The sequence below is a fragment of the Antechinus flavipes genome, chromosome 3 (genome assembly GCF_016432865.1).
Source record: "Antechinus flavipes isolate AdamAnt ecotype Samford, QLD, Australia chromosome 3, AdamAnt_v2, whole genome shotgun sequence".
Classification (NCBI taxonomy): domain Eukaryota; kingdom Metazoa; phylum Chordata; class Mammalia; order Dasyuromorphia; family Dasyuridae; genus Antechinus; species Antechinus flavipes.
This window is the reverse complement of record NC_067400.1, coordinates 581,331,864-581,347,485: the sequence shown is the minus strand read 5'-3', so window position 1 is coordinate 581,347,485 and position 15,622 is coordinate 581,331,864. Positions and strand designations below refer to the sequence as shown.

The 15,622-nt window shown below is 37.7% G+C and overlaps 1 protein-coding gene and 1 non-coding gene across 13 annotated transcripts in view; both read right to left on the bottom strand.

Moving 5' to 3' along the window:
* Positions 1–15,622, bottom strand: part of HNRNPR (heterogeneous nuclear ribonucleoprotein R) — a 62,733-nt gene that overhangs the window by 32,862 nt on the left and 14,249 nt on the right. For 9 of the 12 annotated variants that reach the window (XR_007952266.1, XR_007952265.1, XR_007952268.1 and 6 more), the window contains exons 6-11: positions 14,878–15,054; positions 12,921–13,056; positions 9,232–9,437; positions 6,142–6,291; positions 3,232–3,353; positions 2,547–3,091 (exon numbers count right to left, since the gene is read on the bottom strand). Coding sequence is in view for 4 of the 12 variants with exons in the window: in XM_051988279.1 (XP_051844239.1) it covers positions 2,547–3,091; positions 3,232–3,353; positions 6,142–6,291; positions 9,232–9,437; positions 12,921–13,056; positions 14,878–15,054 (1,336 nt within the window). In the remaining 8 variants the exon portion in view is untranslated. Of the gene's footprint in view, positions 1–1,781; positions 3,092–3,231; positions 3,354–6,141; positions 6,292–9,231; positions 9,438–12,920; positions 13,057–14,877; positions 15,055–15,622 lie in introns of those variants that run through there. The other 3 variants (XM_051988280.1, XM_051988277.1, XM_051988278.1) reach the window with 1 other exon arrangement.
* Positions 13,870–13,975, bottom strand: LOC127558459 (U6 spliceosomal RNA). The gene has a single exon (XR_007952846.1). It is a non-coding gene; the product is annotated as a U6 spliceosomal RNA (small nuclear RNA).

Below are 15,622 nucleotides of genomic sequence, written 5' to 3'. Positions count from 1 at the left end.
GGTTTACACTTTCCATTCAAGAAACACTCACATGAATTACAAAAACAATTATATCAGACAGGCACCGGACTTTAACCCAGGGAGTTGATCAGGGTTGAGGAAGGATGGCTGCCTTTTAGAGACTAACCACTGAAATAACTTGCATTTTATTTACTGCAATGACTTTAAAAGTTTTGTTTCGTTTGCTTACAAGAATCGACTTTTTCTGAATTCTATTTGTATTTCTAAAATTCCTTAAGCCATACTTAACTGATGCCTAATTCTAATTTGAGAACACAAACAAGTTTGCACTTTATACAATTTTGGAACCAAGCATTTTTGGAGGTTTCTTACTATCCCCCAAGGAGAAGCAGGGCTTAATCCAACTCCAATTTAGAAGATTTGTATTTTAACCATAAGTCTGTATGTTCCAATTTTGAAATTAATATCTGAAGAGTATTTTAGTGTCTTTTCACATATGAGAAACAGGCACATTTTAAAAAATGATCTACTGGAAGAAAAAAGGTAAAGTTTAATGAAATACTCATATTAATTCAACTCTTACAAAATTAAAATCAGGCCAAATAATAGTTTTAAAATATTCAACATTTTAAACACTAAAAGATTAAGGCCTGTTCAAAGACTGTGATATTATCAGTATAATCATTTGAGAAGGAAATGAGAAATGCATTTTCAGCAGCAAATATTAATTTTATTACTCCAAATCAAATTACAAGTCATGAAACCCAAGATATGATCTACCAAACCAACAAGAGAATAGTTTGGTTTTTATTTTCTTTTTGGAAGATTTGGTCTTCTACTGAAATGATTTTTTTCTAAAAGACACCAAACAGCAACAAAAAGCAAAAAGAAGGTGTGTGTAATCATTTAAATTATTTTTACATTTTGTCCATATTTATAAACAAGCTTTAGAAATCTCTCATGGTGCAAGAGGGGAAAGCAATAATTGTAATTTAAATAGAGCTCCAAATAGCATTTTGTCTGACGGGTTCTTGTAGTTTTAAAACTTAGATCCTTCTGCTCATCTCTTGGAAAGCAAAATATTCTTCTGAAGACTAAAAGTCACAGCTCCAAAGGTTAAACAGGGAAAGAAGTGTCAGGGCATGATGACCAAAATAGTCCAAAAATAAATAAATAAATAAAGTTGTCAATCAAAAGTGAAAATTATGTATAAGATCCATCAGTTGCCTTCTTAAAAGGCATTAAAATTCTGAGGCAAATTTACATATTGAAAGGAAATTTTGTTTCTCTCCAAAACAAGTTTGATGACTAAATTAAAGGCTAAATAATAAATCACATTCATAAACGCTTTAGTAGAATTTTGGTCGCAATTGACCCCACAGCACTATTAGTAACTGTTGTCCCTGTCATCCAGTAAACAAGCACTTCAACCACAAATTATCCTTCAGAACAAGAATGTGGGTCAGAAGGAACTGTCGGCCACTTCCCCAACTCCTTTAATACTTGATAGAACTGCAAATTAATCCATGCCTGTAAAAATGTTCAAAGGCTATTTGAACCTGGTTTTTAAAACAAAAGATAAAATTTCAAAATGAGAAGTGATTGTGAGAACACCAATTAATTGAGTTCCATGTGGAATAATTCGTAATTTGAGCTAAATCCTCAGGCTAATATCCACAATGCTACTGTGTTGGAATAGACAAGAAATTTTGCAAGAATTTGATCACTCACATAGGCAGTTATACTTTGAAAACAATATTCCTTGCAAGGATTACGAATGAAATAATGTTTTAGGACACAATTGAATTTGAAATAGGTAATGTTTTGAATAGATTTTTGAGTTTTATTGAAATCTTACATGAACAAGAAATTGGAAATACAATCACATCAAGGAACAAATTGCACGGCTTTGACGTTGAAGCCAAACAAATTTTGTAGGGCAGATTTCAAAAAGGTGTGAAGTTATAACAATTTAAAAACACAGTTAACCTACTTCTAGGAATGCAAAACATACAATCATAGGTTATTTTCAATACAAGAAAACTGAAATTTGTTTGTTTTAATTTCTTAAAACTACTAAGACAAAGCACTAGCTCGTACTTTTATTTACAGCATACTCATACTCCTATATAGTCTATCTCAAATCCAAAAAAGAAAAAAAAAAAAAAAGAAAAAAAAAGGAACTGTCCAAAAACCAGAGGTTCTGCAAAAATCATGATTTAACAGTATGCTCAGACTGCTTTGAAACTGCTAAAATGAAGCCTAAAACGATAAAAGCATCCCCAGAATAAGGGAACTCTGCAAGCCCAATAATGTCCAAGAGCATTTATGAAAAGAGGAAAAAAAATAAAAATAAAAAGACTTGAGTATATACACAAGTGATTCTTCAGCCCAATACAAATGGCAGCAAATTGCTACTGAAAGATGAAACAGTTAAGCCAAATTTTTTTTGAAGAATGTAGATCTATAGCCAATCAAATCTCGCCAATATCATTTTCAAGCCCTCACTTGTCTACTTCATTTCCACTGTTGCCCATAAGTATCCTGATAAAATTCCTGGTTGTCATTATTGTAGCCATAGTTACCAGAATAGTCGCCACCTTGCTGAAGCGGCTGCTGGGCGATGGGCTGGGAGCCCCAGTTCTGCTGGCTGTTGGTCTGACGGCGCTTGGAGTCAGGCTGGTTGTACCCATCGGCCTTTCTCTTGCCTCCTACGTTGCCCCCACGGTTACCCCGAGCTCCTCGCGAACCACGGCCTCTCTGTGGCTGTGCAGGGCCCCCTCTCCCGCCCCGAGCTCCTCTTGGCGGTCCCAAAGGTGCCCCCCTCTGAGAATAGCCAGCTCTACCTCGTGGAGGTGGTGCTCCGCGCCCCCGTGGTGGTGGCGGAGCACCGCGCCCACCCCTTCCTCCTCCTCTTCCTCTTACTGCATAGCCATCATCGTAGCCATAGTAGGGGTCTTCATAGCCTCCACGGTAGTCATGGTAATCATAGCCATAGTAGTCGTCATAATAATCTTCATAGCCATAGTAATCGGGGGGGTAGCCGTAGCCACCTCTCCCCCCCCCACGCCCCCGGCCTCTCAGAGGAGGCGGCATACGAGGTGGGGGATGGTAATAATAATCTTCATACCTAGGAGAAAATAACCCTCGTTAGCTTGCTCTGGAAGCCCTTGGGGACTCGCCCTGAATCCCTCTCCAGGAGCCAAAGAACAAGGTGCTCAAACTTGGAATGCCAAGACCTGGTTACAGAACACAGCAGGGCGGACTCACGCAGTGCTTCTGGAGGCCTGTCTCGCAGCCTGGCGCTCTTTCCTTTTCTTGTCTGGAGGCTTGGCTAACACTATCTCAATTTCTTCCCCTTCTATTTCTTTCCCATTCATCTCATCCATGGCCTGCACAAAAATGGAAAAACACCAATCAAATTTACTTTTAAAGATATGTAAACACCACAATTCATCCAATCAAATACCTAAGGATTAACATAACACAGCGTCACATATGGTTGACAGTTGTTTGTTTCACATTTAAAATACAGATAAGTTAAAGTAGAAAGAAACCTAGTTCTCTTGGTGACGAGCTTTAGAGAAGATAAATGTCTTCTGATACATCTTTATTTTACATAAATTTTTATTCAATTTTTTCTACACTTAAAAATAATAAATAAAATGGTTTTTCCTGTAAAATTCAATGTACAAATTATGGCAAACATTAAAGTTGTCCATTCTTCCTAAAAGTCTAATACTATGGTCTTCTTCAAAGCATTTCCTTCACTGACATTAAAGCCAGATCAACCCCAAGGAAAGAAATGTGATTTAAGGTAAACTACATCCCAGTTATTTAAATGACTACCACCTTATCTGATTGGCAGCATGAATATTCATTCTCACCCCACTTTACAAATGAGAAGCAAAAAAGGGCGATATAACTTGCCCAACAATCAATGTTCTAAATGTCACAACCCATATTTGAATCCTCATCTTCTGCTCCAAAGCCCAGGACTCCTCTTTACTTACCCTGCTGCTTGTGGGTTGTTTCATGAAATAGAATGTAAAAGTATTCCTGGGTCATACAAAGATGTTGTATTTAATGTATGTTCAAATTCACTTCCATTTTGAATACAAATGATTTGAACCACATCAATGTAATTGAGTGGAATACTGGCCCAAAGACTCTTGAAGAAATAAGTATAAAGTCTTCAAACAAACCTGGGATGGAACATCCATTGGGGAACCTGAAGACCCACCTAAATTAATGCCCAAAAAATGGGATTGTTGATTATGATAACTCATCTAGTGTACTTTAAGTGGTTATAACCTAGGTCAGCTTCAGCAAAAAGAATCTTTAAGAGGCAGACTGCTTTTGAAGGTCAGAGCATGTATTTGAAGACTCTCTCCATAGAACATCTGTCAAACCTCTTCTACAATCTCTTCTAAAACCTCACTTTTGGACTGCTTAGGACTCAAGCCTCAATGAGTCTACAAAAATCATTCACAAATATCCTGGAGACTGTGACAAACTAACAAAGGGATCAGGAGGTAGAAGCAGAGGCAAAATTTTACCTCAAGTTCCTCTTCTTTAAAAAGCCTCCCACCAGTTCTTATGAATATCAACTAAAAAGCAAGCCAATCTATTCAGTATTGAGTTAAATATATGCAAAAATACAGATTTGTGAGGGCACACACAGAGACACACATAACATATGCATGCACAGAGGTCAGACCTTAAAATGAATCTTGACCAAGATGAGCAGACTGACACAGAATATGGAAATTTTAAAGTGAGATAGCCTCACTAGTTCAAGGAGCCTTTCACACAATCTAATACAACAAATGTTAAAGAGACATAGACTAAAAATGAATAATTCTCAAATTAAAGTTTGAAATATCCAGTGGCTGCATATCAAGAGGAAAAATTACCTATGAGAAATAAAATGACCAAAAAACCCATAGTCTTAATGAGCAAGCCCCAGTAGCCTACTGCTATGGTCCCCATTTTACTCAGAAAACTCAACTCTCAGCTTTTCTAATCATATAAGAACATCTTTGATACTGATTTTCTATGTAAGTATTTGAAAGTAAGGGACAAAAAGTTAGTAGTACATAACCAAAAAGAAAGCTGAAGAACAGCCCAGTTCTGTAGTTTTAACAATTTATGGGAATACTGTTCCATTTTTAAATGTTTTTAATCGCAAACTCAAATTCCTTTCTTATACCTTTCACTAAAAGGATTCTGAGCTAAGTTTAACCCCAGATCATTCTCCTCAACAGTCAAATACTAAGAAATTAACAAGCCCCATATTTATTTACATCTACTTTACTACTTTACACCTGTTATCAAGAAAAGTAAGAAATTAAAGAATAGAAGGACGAACATATAGAACATCTCAGCACACAGTGCTCAATGACAATATAATACAAATTACCTGAGAACTCTATATTATTCTATAGAAAGTCAAGAGAACAAGGAATACCTACCTTAATTAACCATCATTAAATGGTTCCATGAAAACATGATCTTAGATGAAACCATGTTCCAGGATCCAGTCAGCTCCACAGGAGCAATGTTGATGTACACACAGCAAGTAAGCCATATGATAACACTGAGAAGACTTGACATTCAAAGTATTAATTCTACTGGGGCTGAAGCACTAAGGGTTCATTCAGATCATCAGTGAAATTGACTACTCAATCTGTACCTTAAGCTGAACTATTAAGGCAGATTCCCCATGTTACAATGAGCTGATTAAGGTGTATTAACAATAGTGTAAAATATCAGTCCAGAAATAGTACGCAGGTTAGAGCTGTAGAATGCTTGCTTTCCTTTTTACCCACAAAATGCTGAAGGAGCAAACCACATGTTACTTGATATACTTACAACAATGCTGAATTAGTGCTTCATAGTCCACTGGGACCAATTTTATAGATGGTGAAACAAGACTCCAGAAGGTGGCTTGCCTAAGATCACACAGCAAGTTACTAAGAGTCAAGAGTTAAAAAATTGGAGCTTCCATGAGTCCTTTGAACTACATTTTACAAAGCATTGAAAAACTGAACTTTCAAAGTTCAGCAAATAAACTGAAATGCCACTAACCCAACAGAGAAACATCAATCCTCTGAAAAGAGCTTCCTTAACTTCAAAGATCCCTTTCAAAATACAGGACACTAAACTTTGCATTTCTACCTTAACTGCTGCTCCCCGGTCTTCAAAGTGAACAAAGGCATAATCTTTTAGTTTCTTCACTCTTTCTAGTTTCCCAAATTCTGAAAAGGATTTCTCCAATATTTCCTCTGTCACTGTAGTGGCCAAATTTCTCACAAATAAAACTTTCACCTATTGAAAGAAAAGTGTGCATGATTAGATACATGATGCAAACATTTTATGAAACCTACTCTGAAAACGTTTAAGAATGCAAAGGATACTTATTCTTCTGTCAAACACAAGTCATACATTTTTGCAATATAATTACAGAAAACCACTACAAAGAAGGAATTACCTGACAATCTCTGTTTTCAGGTATGTAATTGGCTGTTGCTATTTCCTATCATTTATTTCAAGCACATAACTTACAAAAAACCAGCAAGACTAGCCCAGCTGGAGGGATGCAAAAAGCAAGCTTGATATTTTCTTTTCCATGCCAGAAAAAGATTAATTATCAGAGTGAATGGATATATATGGGAAAAACAGTGCTTTAGAGTAAAAGAAAAATCTAACTCTTCATTTCTAATCATATTTCCATATTTGGTTCTTTTTATTTAAGATTTATTTATAATGTTTAGGACGGGACTCCATAATAAGCAGTCGCTGGAAAGCTGGCAGAATAATGAAGAACTAAAAAGTTTGATAAAGACTATTCAGTCCAAGGGGCAGCATAGTGTGGTGACTAGAACGGATTCTAGACTTCTGTGTGAATTTGCAGCTTACATCAATCTTTGGCAAGCCAGGCAAGCCTGAACAAAACCCTCTGGCCTTCAGTTTCCTTATCTGTAAGATGAAAGGTCTGGATTCAGTGTTCTCAAGTTCACTTCCAGCTCTAATTCTATGAGTTAAGGCCCTACCCCTTCCACTCTGTTTACAGAAGGGCTTATGTGACTTGCATATGTGATCACATAGGTGATAGTAAAACCAGGGAGTCAGCTTGTGGATGTTTTTTAAAATGTCATTAAATTCCATTTATGCCAATTCATAGCACCATTCCCTCCCCTCATTTGAATAAAATGGATTACAAACTCCCATTTGTGTTCAATTTGTGTTTAATGAAGAAATAGTTTGCACCTTTCAAGGAAGAGCTCTTTTACTGGAAGTTGCAGCAAGAAATCTAAAAGGAGGTAAAAGCGGAGTGCCAGAGACATATGCCCCCAAAGCTCTCTGGACATCAGAAAGGGAGGCACTTCCAATTTGTGTAGGTGAAAACACTAGGAAATTTCTCGGCATAAGAAGTTCAGAATATGGCTGGGTTTGGAAGAGGGATCAATTGAGGATAACTAGTAGCTAAAGCTGAACTGAGAGAAAACAGTACGGGTGCTGGCTTTGGTTGGGTCTAAGTGCTCACTCAAAGCCTTCTGTGGCACACACACTCGGCCTTAATCAATGTTCCAGGACTCACTGATGCAATTCAGAGAAGGAACTGGAGGCCCAGAAACATCACGTAATTTGCTCAGGCAGAGTGTAAACCAGGGCCTAAGAGTGCAGGTCTCCTGACTCTGGTTTCAGAGTTTTCTCACAGGCACCACGCCACCCTTGGTGGAGGAGGGCAAAGGTCAGATCTGACCGGAAGCTACATACATACCCAATACACTCCCACCTCCATCTCCATCCCACAGGCCCCTGGAGTAGAAGGGACCAACCATCCCCACCCAAGGCCACCCAGGGACTCAAAGTCAGCCTGGCTGAAGCAGCAAGGCACTGTAAGGAAGAGATGGGAAGCAACCAGTCAGTCAAACTGCCACCCCCTTGACCACCATCTCCCCTCAGACTCCAATGGAGACAGTTCAGGACCCAGAACTCAAGAGCCTTGGGGACAGCGCTATTTCCAGTTAGTGATCAAATCTACCATAATAAGCCCTATGGAGATCTAAGAGTCATAACTCTTTAAGACCCAGAAAAAAAGTTCTCATGACCTAAAATCCTTGGCATTATCAAAGGGATTGCCATAAAAAACGGATAGGTTTTTATCAATGGAAAAACATTAAATGAGAGGCATTCTCATCTGCTTTACTGTAGTACCCTAGGACTCAATGACTTTTCTGCCTGATGTGCAGCTGAAACTTTTTATATGTTCTATGTTCCATTAGAATATGAGCTCCTGGAGAGTAGGGACTGTCTTACTTTTACCTGGACCCCAAGCATTTTGCACTTAGTAGATGCTTTTTTCATTCATTCAAAATCAGAATTGTCCTTCAGGACCCAAGAGAGTGAGGTTGGACACAATTTCCCAAAATCCAGAGAGAGAACTCCTGCCTCTGATAACTCAGAGGAAAATATTCCCTGAGGGGATGATGGCTCCCAAAAGGAAAAGTACCACCATCTTTTAAACCCTCAATATCCTATTAGGGACCATCCTTGTCCTGTCTTTAGCATATCCCAAGACTCACACTTGGAATGACTTAATCCCAAGGCTTAGGCACCACATGCCAGGATACCACCATTCACACTGGTGAGAGCTGGTGGGGCTGCATGCATGGGAAGTAGGAGAAAACAAGCAGCTTCTATATAAATAGGTCTTGACCGGCAAATCCAATCTTACTGAATAGCAATGTTCTCCATCTTCATCTTTTCTCAAGGTGGTCACTGTCCTAAAGAGCACAGGAATCAGAACTGGAATAGACTTTACAAGTCTTCTCAGGCCCCTTGTACAGATAAGGGGAGCTGATGTTATTATAAATAAATAAATAGAAACAAACAAACCAAAAATTAAAAAAAAAAAAATTTCAGTGTAAAGGCCAGCCCAAGGCCTGGGGAAGCATTCACCACCCCAATCCTCGAAGACTTAGGCCAAGAGAACACGAGCTCTAGCACACATTGTCAACTTGGTTCTTTCTTGGCTTCCACAATCTCTGTAGGAGGCAGGCCCAGAATCCCAGCTCTCCCTCTGTCGACGATCACAGGGATGGCCAAGCTTGTGGCCTCCAAGAGAGTTCATTTAAGGTTAAGACACTGCTATGGTGAGTGGCTAGTAAGAACTAAGCCCTCACTGGTGTTCTTGGTACAACAATGCAGGCATTCTATGGTCTGCAGAATTCAACCATAATCAATACAAATTTTTACGTTTACCTTGGCCATAACCTCCGGATCTGGTTCTTCCACAGGGTCGGCCCACTCCACGGTCACAACATTGCCCCAGACTTTGACTTTCCCACTCATAAGCCTGCGCCGGGCTTGTGCTGCCGACTTGTGGTCTTCATACTCAAGGAAGCAGAACCCCCGATTCTTCTTTTTGTCATCGGGTTGATGATAGAGAATAACGTCCACCAAACCCTCTGTTAAACCAACATCCAGAGAGATGAGCCAAAAGCATCCACCACACAGCTAGGGAGCTGACCTATGTTCTAAATCCACTTGCCCATGACCAAAAAAGAAAAATCAGCCTGGAATACTCTGCTAATTACTATTAAGTAATTAAGCTTTAGATCCAAGAGAGAAGATTAAGGTCATCATAGTCCTTTTAACTTAAGGGGTCCTGTAATCAAAGGCAATAGATTCCACCAAAGTCTTCAACAATGTCACTTACACAACATGAAACATTTGTGAAAGTGTTTCACTGAAAAAAAAAATCATTTCTTGACATTCCAAACTAGAAATATAGAACTCAGTTTTCTGTTCTTTATTGTCTACAACGAGGAGTAAGCTAAATTAAGTCTCTTCCTCCTCCACAATGTCTCTCTAGTTTGTCCTTTTCCCTCTGCCTACTACTCTCCCATCTTCCATCTCTACTGCCCCCCAACCTACAAGGTCTTTACTCCAGCAGTCCTGCCCTCCTTATATTTGTGCAGTCCACTACTGATAAAGTAGCCTCTCTGTTGCTACATCCTTTCAGATGCCTTTTCTCCAAGAAATCCCATATATCACTCTTACCAATTAACAACAAAAACAAACAGAAACAGAAAAAGACTACGGAAAATGTTAACCTTAACAGAAAAGAATTACCCAGAAATAAAAGTTTTACAATTCACAGGATGAAATAGTTACCTGTGGTTTAATAAATGTAATCTTAATAAAAGGACAGAAAGAAGAAGGAATTGAATAACCAGTCACAACTTGGAAACATGGGGCTGAAGCTGAATTAATCCAAAACAATATGATCAAAGACTTTTGAAAAGAAGCCGAGAACATGGAAGGCAAAGCTCAAACAAAAATCAGTTCAGAGGCACAAAAGACATACAAGAAATAAATTCCAAAAGCCCATCTAGAATAAAACAACCTGAAAAGGAAAGGGCCATCCCCCCAATCCAACAGACAATACTAACAATTGAGGTGGAAACAAGACTGCTCAAGAGATAAAGATATGAGGGATTTCATAACGTCATACATCAGGGAGCTTCAGCAATCCAAATATGCTGCTGAAAACTGACAATATTTCATTGCTTTTTGACAGAAATCTCTATCCTAACAATTGAAATTCTAAACCATTCATTCATTTAAGGGCACAGATCTAAATCTTCAAAGCCAATTAAGACCATCAACAAAATGTTTCAGAGAGAATTCATTCTAACTAATTACCAAAGATCTTTATAGAACTTTTTTAACACCATAAAATTTACATCATTTTTAGGCCTATTTTGCCTTCTTGTAACAATAAGAAAAAGCCATCAAAACACAGGTAAGGAGGGAGCAAAAGTACTCAAGATAGTCCTCTGCTATACATATTCCATTACCGTCTTAGCTCCTAAAAGTTATCCAAGGCACTACACAAAAGCCAAACTACTGGACCTCACTGCACCAGTCAAATTCCTCTGAAGATAACCCTTGGCCTTCCCCAAATGAAAAAGCTATGTTGACATTCAACAGCTCTAAACTAAGCCAAACAACTCTGACTCATTAGTGCTAATCAACCGACCAGAATTCCAAAGGACTTAGGAGGAACCATGCGCTATCCAACACCATCCAAACAGAGATCCAGTGAAGTCTGCATGTGGCATGAAATGTATCTTTTTCTTTTTTTTAAAGGAGAGTAGGGTGAGTGGAGGGAGCAACAGGGCTAATGTGGGAATGTTTTTCTTGTCTATCCATATTTGTCACAGGTGTTGTTTTCCTTGTCTTCTCAATGGTTGGGAGAAAGAGAAATGAGAGAGATGATTTGGAACTGAAAATAAAATAAAATTTAATTTAAAAAAAAAAAACAAACCTCATATTAACTATGTCTTCCCACATAAGATTTGGAAACTGAAAGGAACAATGAGGTGAGGGTGACAACATGGAGTATGAAAATGTATTGTCTCCCTACTGTTTAGAGTGCTTCTATTTTACTTAGAACAGCTGCAATGATTCTTGGAAGTCTAGAAGCTTAATTTCTACCACCAAATTCGTCTAAATTACAATGCCTCCTATGTAGTAATGAAATAGGAAAAAACTAAAAACTGGCTCCAAGAGAATGTAAGTAATTTGCATAGACTTAGTACAAAGTGAGTAGCAAGAATTCATTTGATTAGGAAATATTATTAAAGCAAAGGTGAGGGTTTTAACAAACATAATTCTAGATCTTGAAAACAAATAGCAAAATTACAATGATCACGGCCAACTTTATTTTGTGCATTTTCTAAGACAAAAAGAAAAAACAATTTATTCTCATCCCGTCATTCTGGAATGTAAACTCCTTAAAAAGTAGGACCTGTCTCACTGGTATCTTTCTATTCCCAACACATAATCTGGCACATTGTAGATTAATAAAGGCTTCCTGATAGATTGGAAACGACTTCAAAAATGAAAAGAGAAATAATTTATTTAGCTTGCTAGTTGTTCTTATTTTGAATGCCTATAAAAGCATGTTAGGCATTATACTAGCCTAAATGACTTCTGTGGCCTGAATGACCAGTCTCCAAATATCTAAAATATTCCTCTTCAAAGATTAAACAACTGTTCTAAATCTGACTGAAAAAACAAAGAAAAACTCCACCTCAGTTGCAATAACAACAATACAGCTGAACCATTAAGAAAAATCTACCAGTCCGGGCTATTTGTATTAGGTTACCAAAAAAGAATGTGGACTCTCCCTTCCTAAAGATCCTTAACATCTGTTAACCATGACAGACATAATCTTGCTGAGATGCAAGAGATGACCTAGGTCAATTTATGTGTTCCAGCATCTTAAAAACAAAGAATAGACACCTGGAACTGCATGTACATTGTATTTTAAATGGAATTAGGACAGGAAGGGCACAATCAATCCAATCTAGCCCCATGGCCCAGCTCCCTTAACATATGGGTCCAGGCTTTAAAACACTAAGAGAGGGGTCATCTCCTGTTAAGGAAGCCTGGCCTCAAAGTATCCTACATTGATAGGCTGAGTTTCCCCAAAGTTCAGTGTAACTTTAGTCCTTCTATCCTGATCTGAAATAAATTCATCAGATAGAGCCAAAATGATGCCCATCACAGTGACTCACAAAAGTGACTACCAATATTCATTAATAACCAAACTGAATCCAAATCAATCAAAAGATGATTAGAAATAAAGAGATGGTTTTAAAAAACAGAGGAAGGAGGAGGAAAACAAGACCTTTCACTTTTATATAGGGCTCTGATTTCAAAGACTAAGACATCAGACTTTCACCTGGCCTGAACCAGATTAAAATGTACTTGACACTTGTTTAACAAAAATAAAAATATGATACAACATGTTGATTTGAGATTTTCTAAATCAATACCTGGCTCAAGTCTGACACCACTGGGATCTAAAGTGACCTTTCAAGCTAAGATGATAACTCTGATTCCCCCCAAACTAATTTACAAACACTACTTTTTTTTACCTGTGACTTTGCTGAATTCTTCCAATATGTTTTCCTTGGTTTTGTTCTTTGGAATCGATCCAACAAACAGCCTGTTGTTTGCCACCGAGATGCATACTCCAAGGTGTTTACCAGGACGGATTTCATAGCTGTCACACTGCAAGGAAGAAAAAACCCAAATACACCCCAAAACCACCCCACACTCAGGATACTGAACTTTAATTCTAAAGTATTTAATAACTTTATAAAATCAGGCATTTCTTTAACATCAGCAGTTCTCAAACTTTTTGGTCTCAGCACCCTTTGATACTCTTCTACTGAAGTTTGTTCAAAGAGCTTTTGTTTATGTGGATAAAAACTACTGATATTTATCATATTAGGAACTGAATTGTCCTATTATTATTATTATTTTGAAAATAATTTTAACTCCTCAGACTTTTGAGAGGGCCCCTTACTGACTACTCCTTGGACCACATTTGGAGAACTGCTAACTTGAATCATTAGAACTAAATTATTCATTATATCCTATAAATGCTTGCCATGCTATTATTTTTTAAATGTCATTACCTTAAAGAAAAATGCTTTCAACCCCCAATTCCATTTGGTTTTGTCACTTCCCTCCTTTTGTCTTCAACTTACTCAAAATTGAGGACAGGAGAGATTGGCCCATTTAAACAAAATTGAATCTACTTCAAAAATTTTTCTCATTATTTCAGACAAGTCAACTGAGATAAATTATTCAAGAGACCTAGGATAAAATCAAGCACAGTTTGCCCCCAAGAATATGAAAGTATGGTGATGATACATAACAAATGAGAAAAAAAATTTTCTTAAAAAATAACTCAACATTTCTATGTCATTTTAATACTGTACCTAACACACTACAATTAGAAACACAATGGCATATAATATGCAATACCTGTACACAAATTTGTGGGTCTGAAATTCAACAAATCATAACAATGATTTTTAAAATATCAAATGCTTCACAAATTTGCATGTCGATCTTGTAGAGGGCCACACTAATTTTTTCTGTATTGTTCCAATTTTCATCTACGTGCTGCCAAAGTGAGCACAATACTAGTGATTTTTTACAAGCTTTCAATACCCACATTTCAATAAGATAACTTATCTGTAGTTTAAATTTCCTGATGCTATGGACAACAGGGGGTGGAAGCGTGTGAGAGGAGAGAAGGAAGCAGGAGAGGGGAGAAGAAAGGGAATGCTTCTGAGCTACCAACCTCTAGGTTCCCTCTAGGAAAGGAGGCATTAACACTAAAGAAGGAAACTGGAGCCCCTCAATGAATCAGCTAACTGTAAGGGAGAAAAGGAGCAAAGTGATGAAGACATTTACCCCAACCTGGGAAGTCTCAGGCCTCTGACTATGTAGCACTGTGCTAAGAAGATAACAAGACATAATTTCCCAACTCTAGGACACATTGAGCTTGAGTGACTTTGCCACTGCTTGCTTACTGTTGTTATTTGGAGGGAACAGAGGGAAGAAGGTACCCAACAGACAAGACTGGGAAGTGAGACAGAACAAGAATGGCAAAAGTTCTTGAGACCTAAGACAAAAAGATAACAAGAAACAAAGGAGGCCCAAGGATACTTCTAAGAATGAGAGAGCCGAAGCCATCTGTCACAGGAGCAGAGCATGGTAGACATGAGAGACTAAAGGAGTAAAATATTTTCTAAGTCAAGCCAAGCTCTCATTTCCAATTAGACTCTGGCCAGAAAGCACCAGCAGAACTGAGGACCTCTTCTTACTCTCAGTGCAGACCAGCCAAAGCCAAAATGGAGATGAAACTCCTAAAATCAAGTGGTCTACTAAGTACATCCCCCAACTAAAAAAAGGTCACCCACTAAAGTTTTCAATCCAGAACTAATAGGAATTAATGATCATTAAAAGCAGAGATTTGAACTGTTTCCAAAGGATCCTTGAACTGTAGAGTTTAGCCACAATGGCCCCTTTACATACCAGCTTGACAGCTTCCTGTGCGGCATCCTTTCCACAGAAGGTAATGAATGCATATCCTCTATTCTGACCAGACAGAGGATCCATCATAAGACGCAAGTCCCAAATGGGACCAGCCTTTTCAAACAGTGGCACCAACTCATCTTCATAGAGATCTCTTGGTATCTTACCTACAAAAACCTGAAGGAATTTTTAAAAAATAGTTCATTAAAATCCAATTTAAATATATAAATTCAAAAGCCATATTGTAGACAAAAATCGATTCTTAAAAAAAAAAAAAAGTTACATATACATGATTAACTGGCATGACCAGAGGGCAGGATAAATGCTTAATTATAACACAAACCTTTGTTTCAACCATTATAACAAAAAGCTTTCCAAATTTTATTAGCATATTAACACTTTTTTTTTTAGGCATTCTGCTATACACAATTTTTCCTTTAATGATTAAATATCTCAGAAAAATAAGTACTAAGCTCAATTATAATCTGCTTTGAAAATATAAATTGGTTTCATGCATGTAATAGTTTTTACCTTGCTTTACAGGTGAGAAAACAAGTCATAATAAGGTGATGATCTGCCTACAGTCAAAAAGCTAATAAGTGTCAGACTCAGAATTCAAACTCAGATCTTCTGACTCAAGGTTTTTGGACTATGTAACCCATGATGTTTGTATTATGCCACTGTGGATATTCAGTAACTGTGGGGCACCCCAAACTGTATGCAGTTCGGATCCCAGTGAATCCTA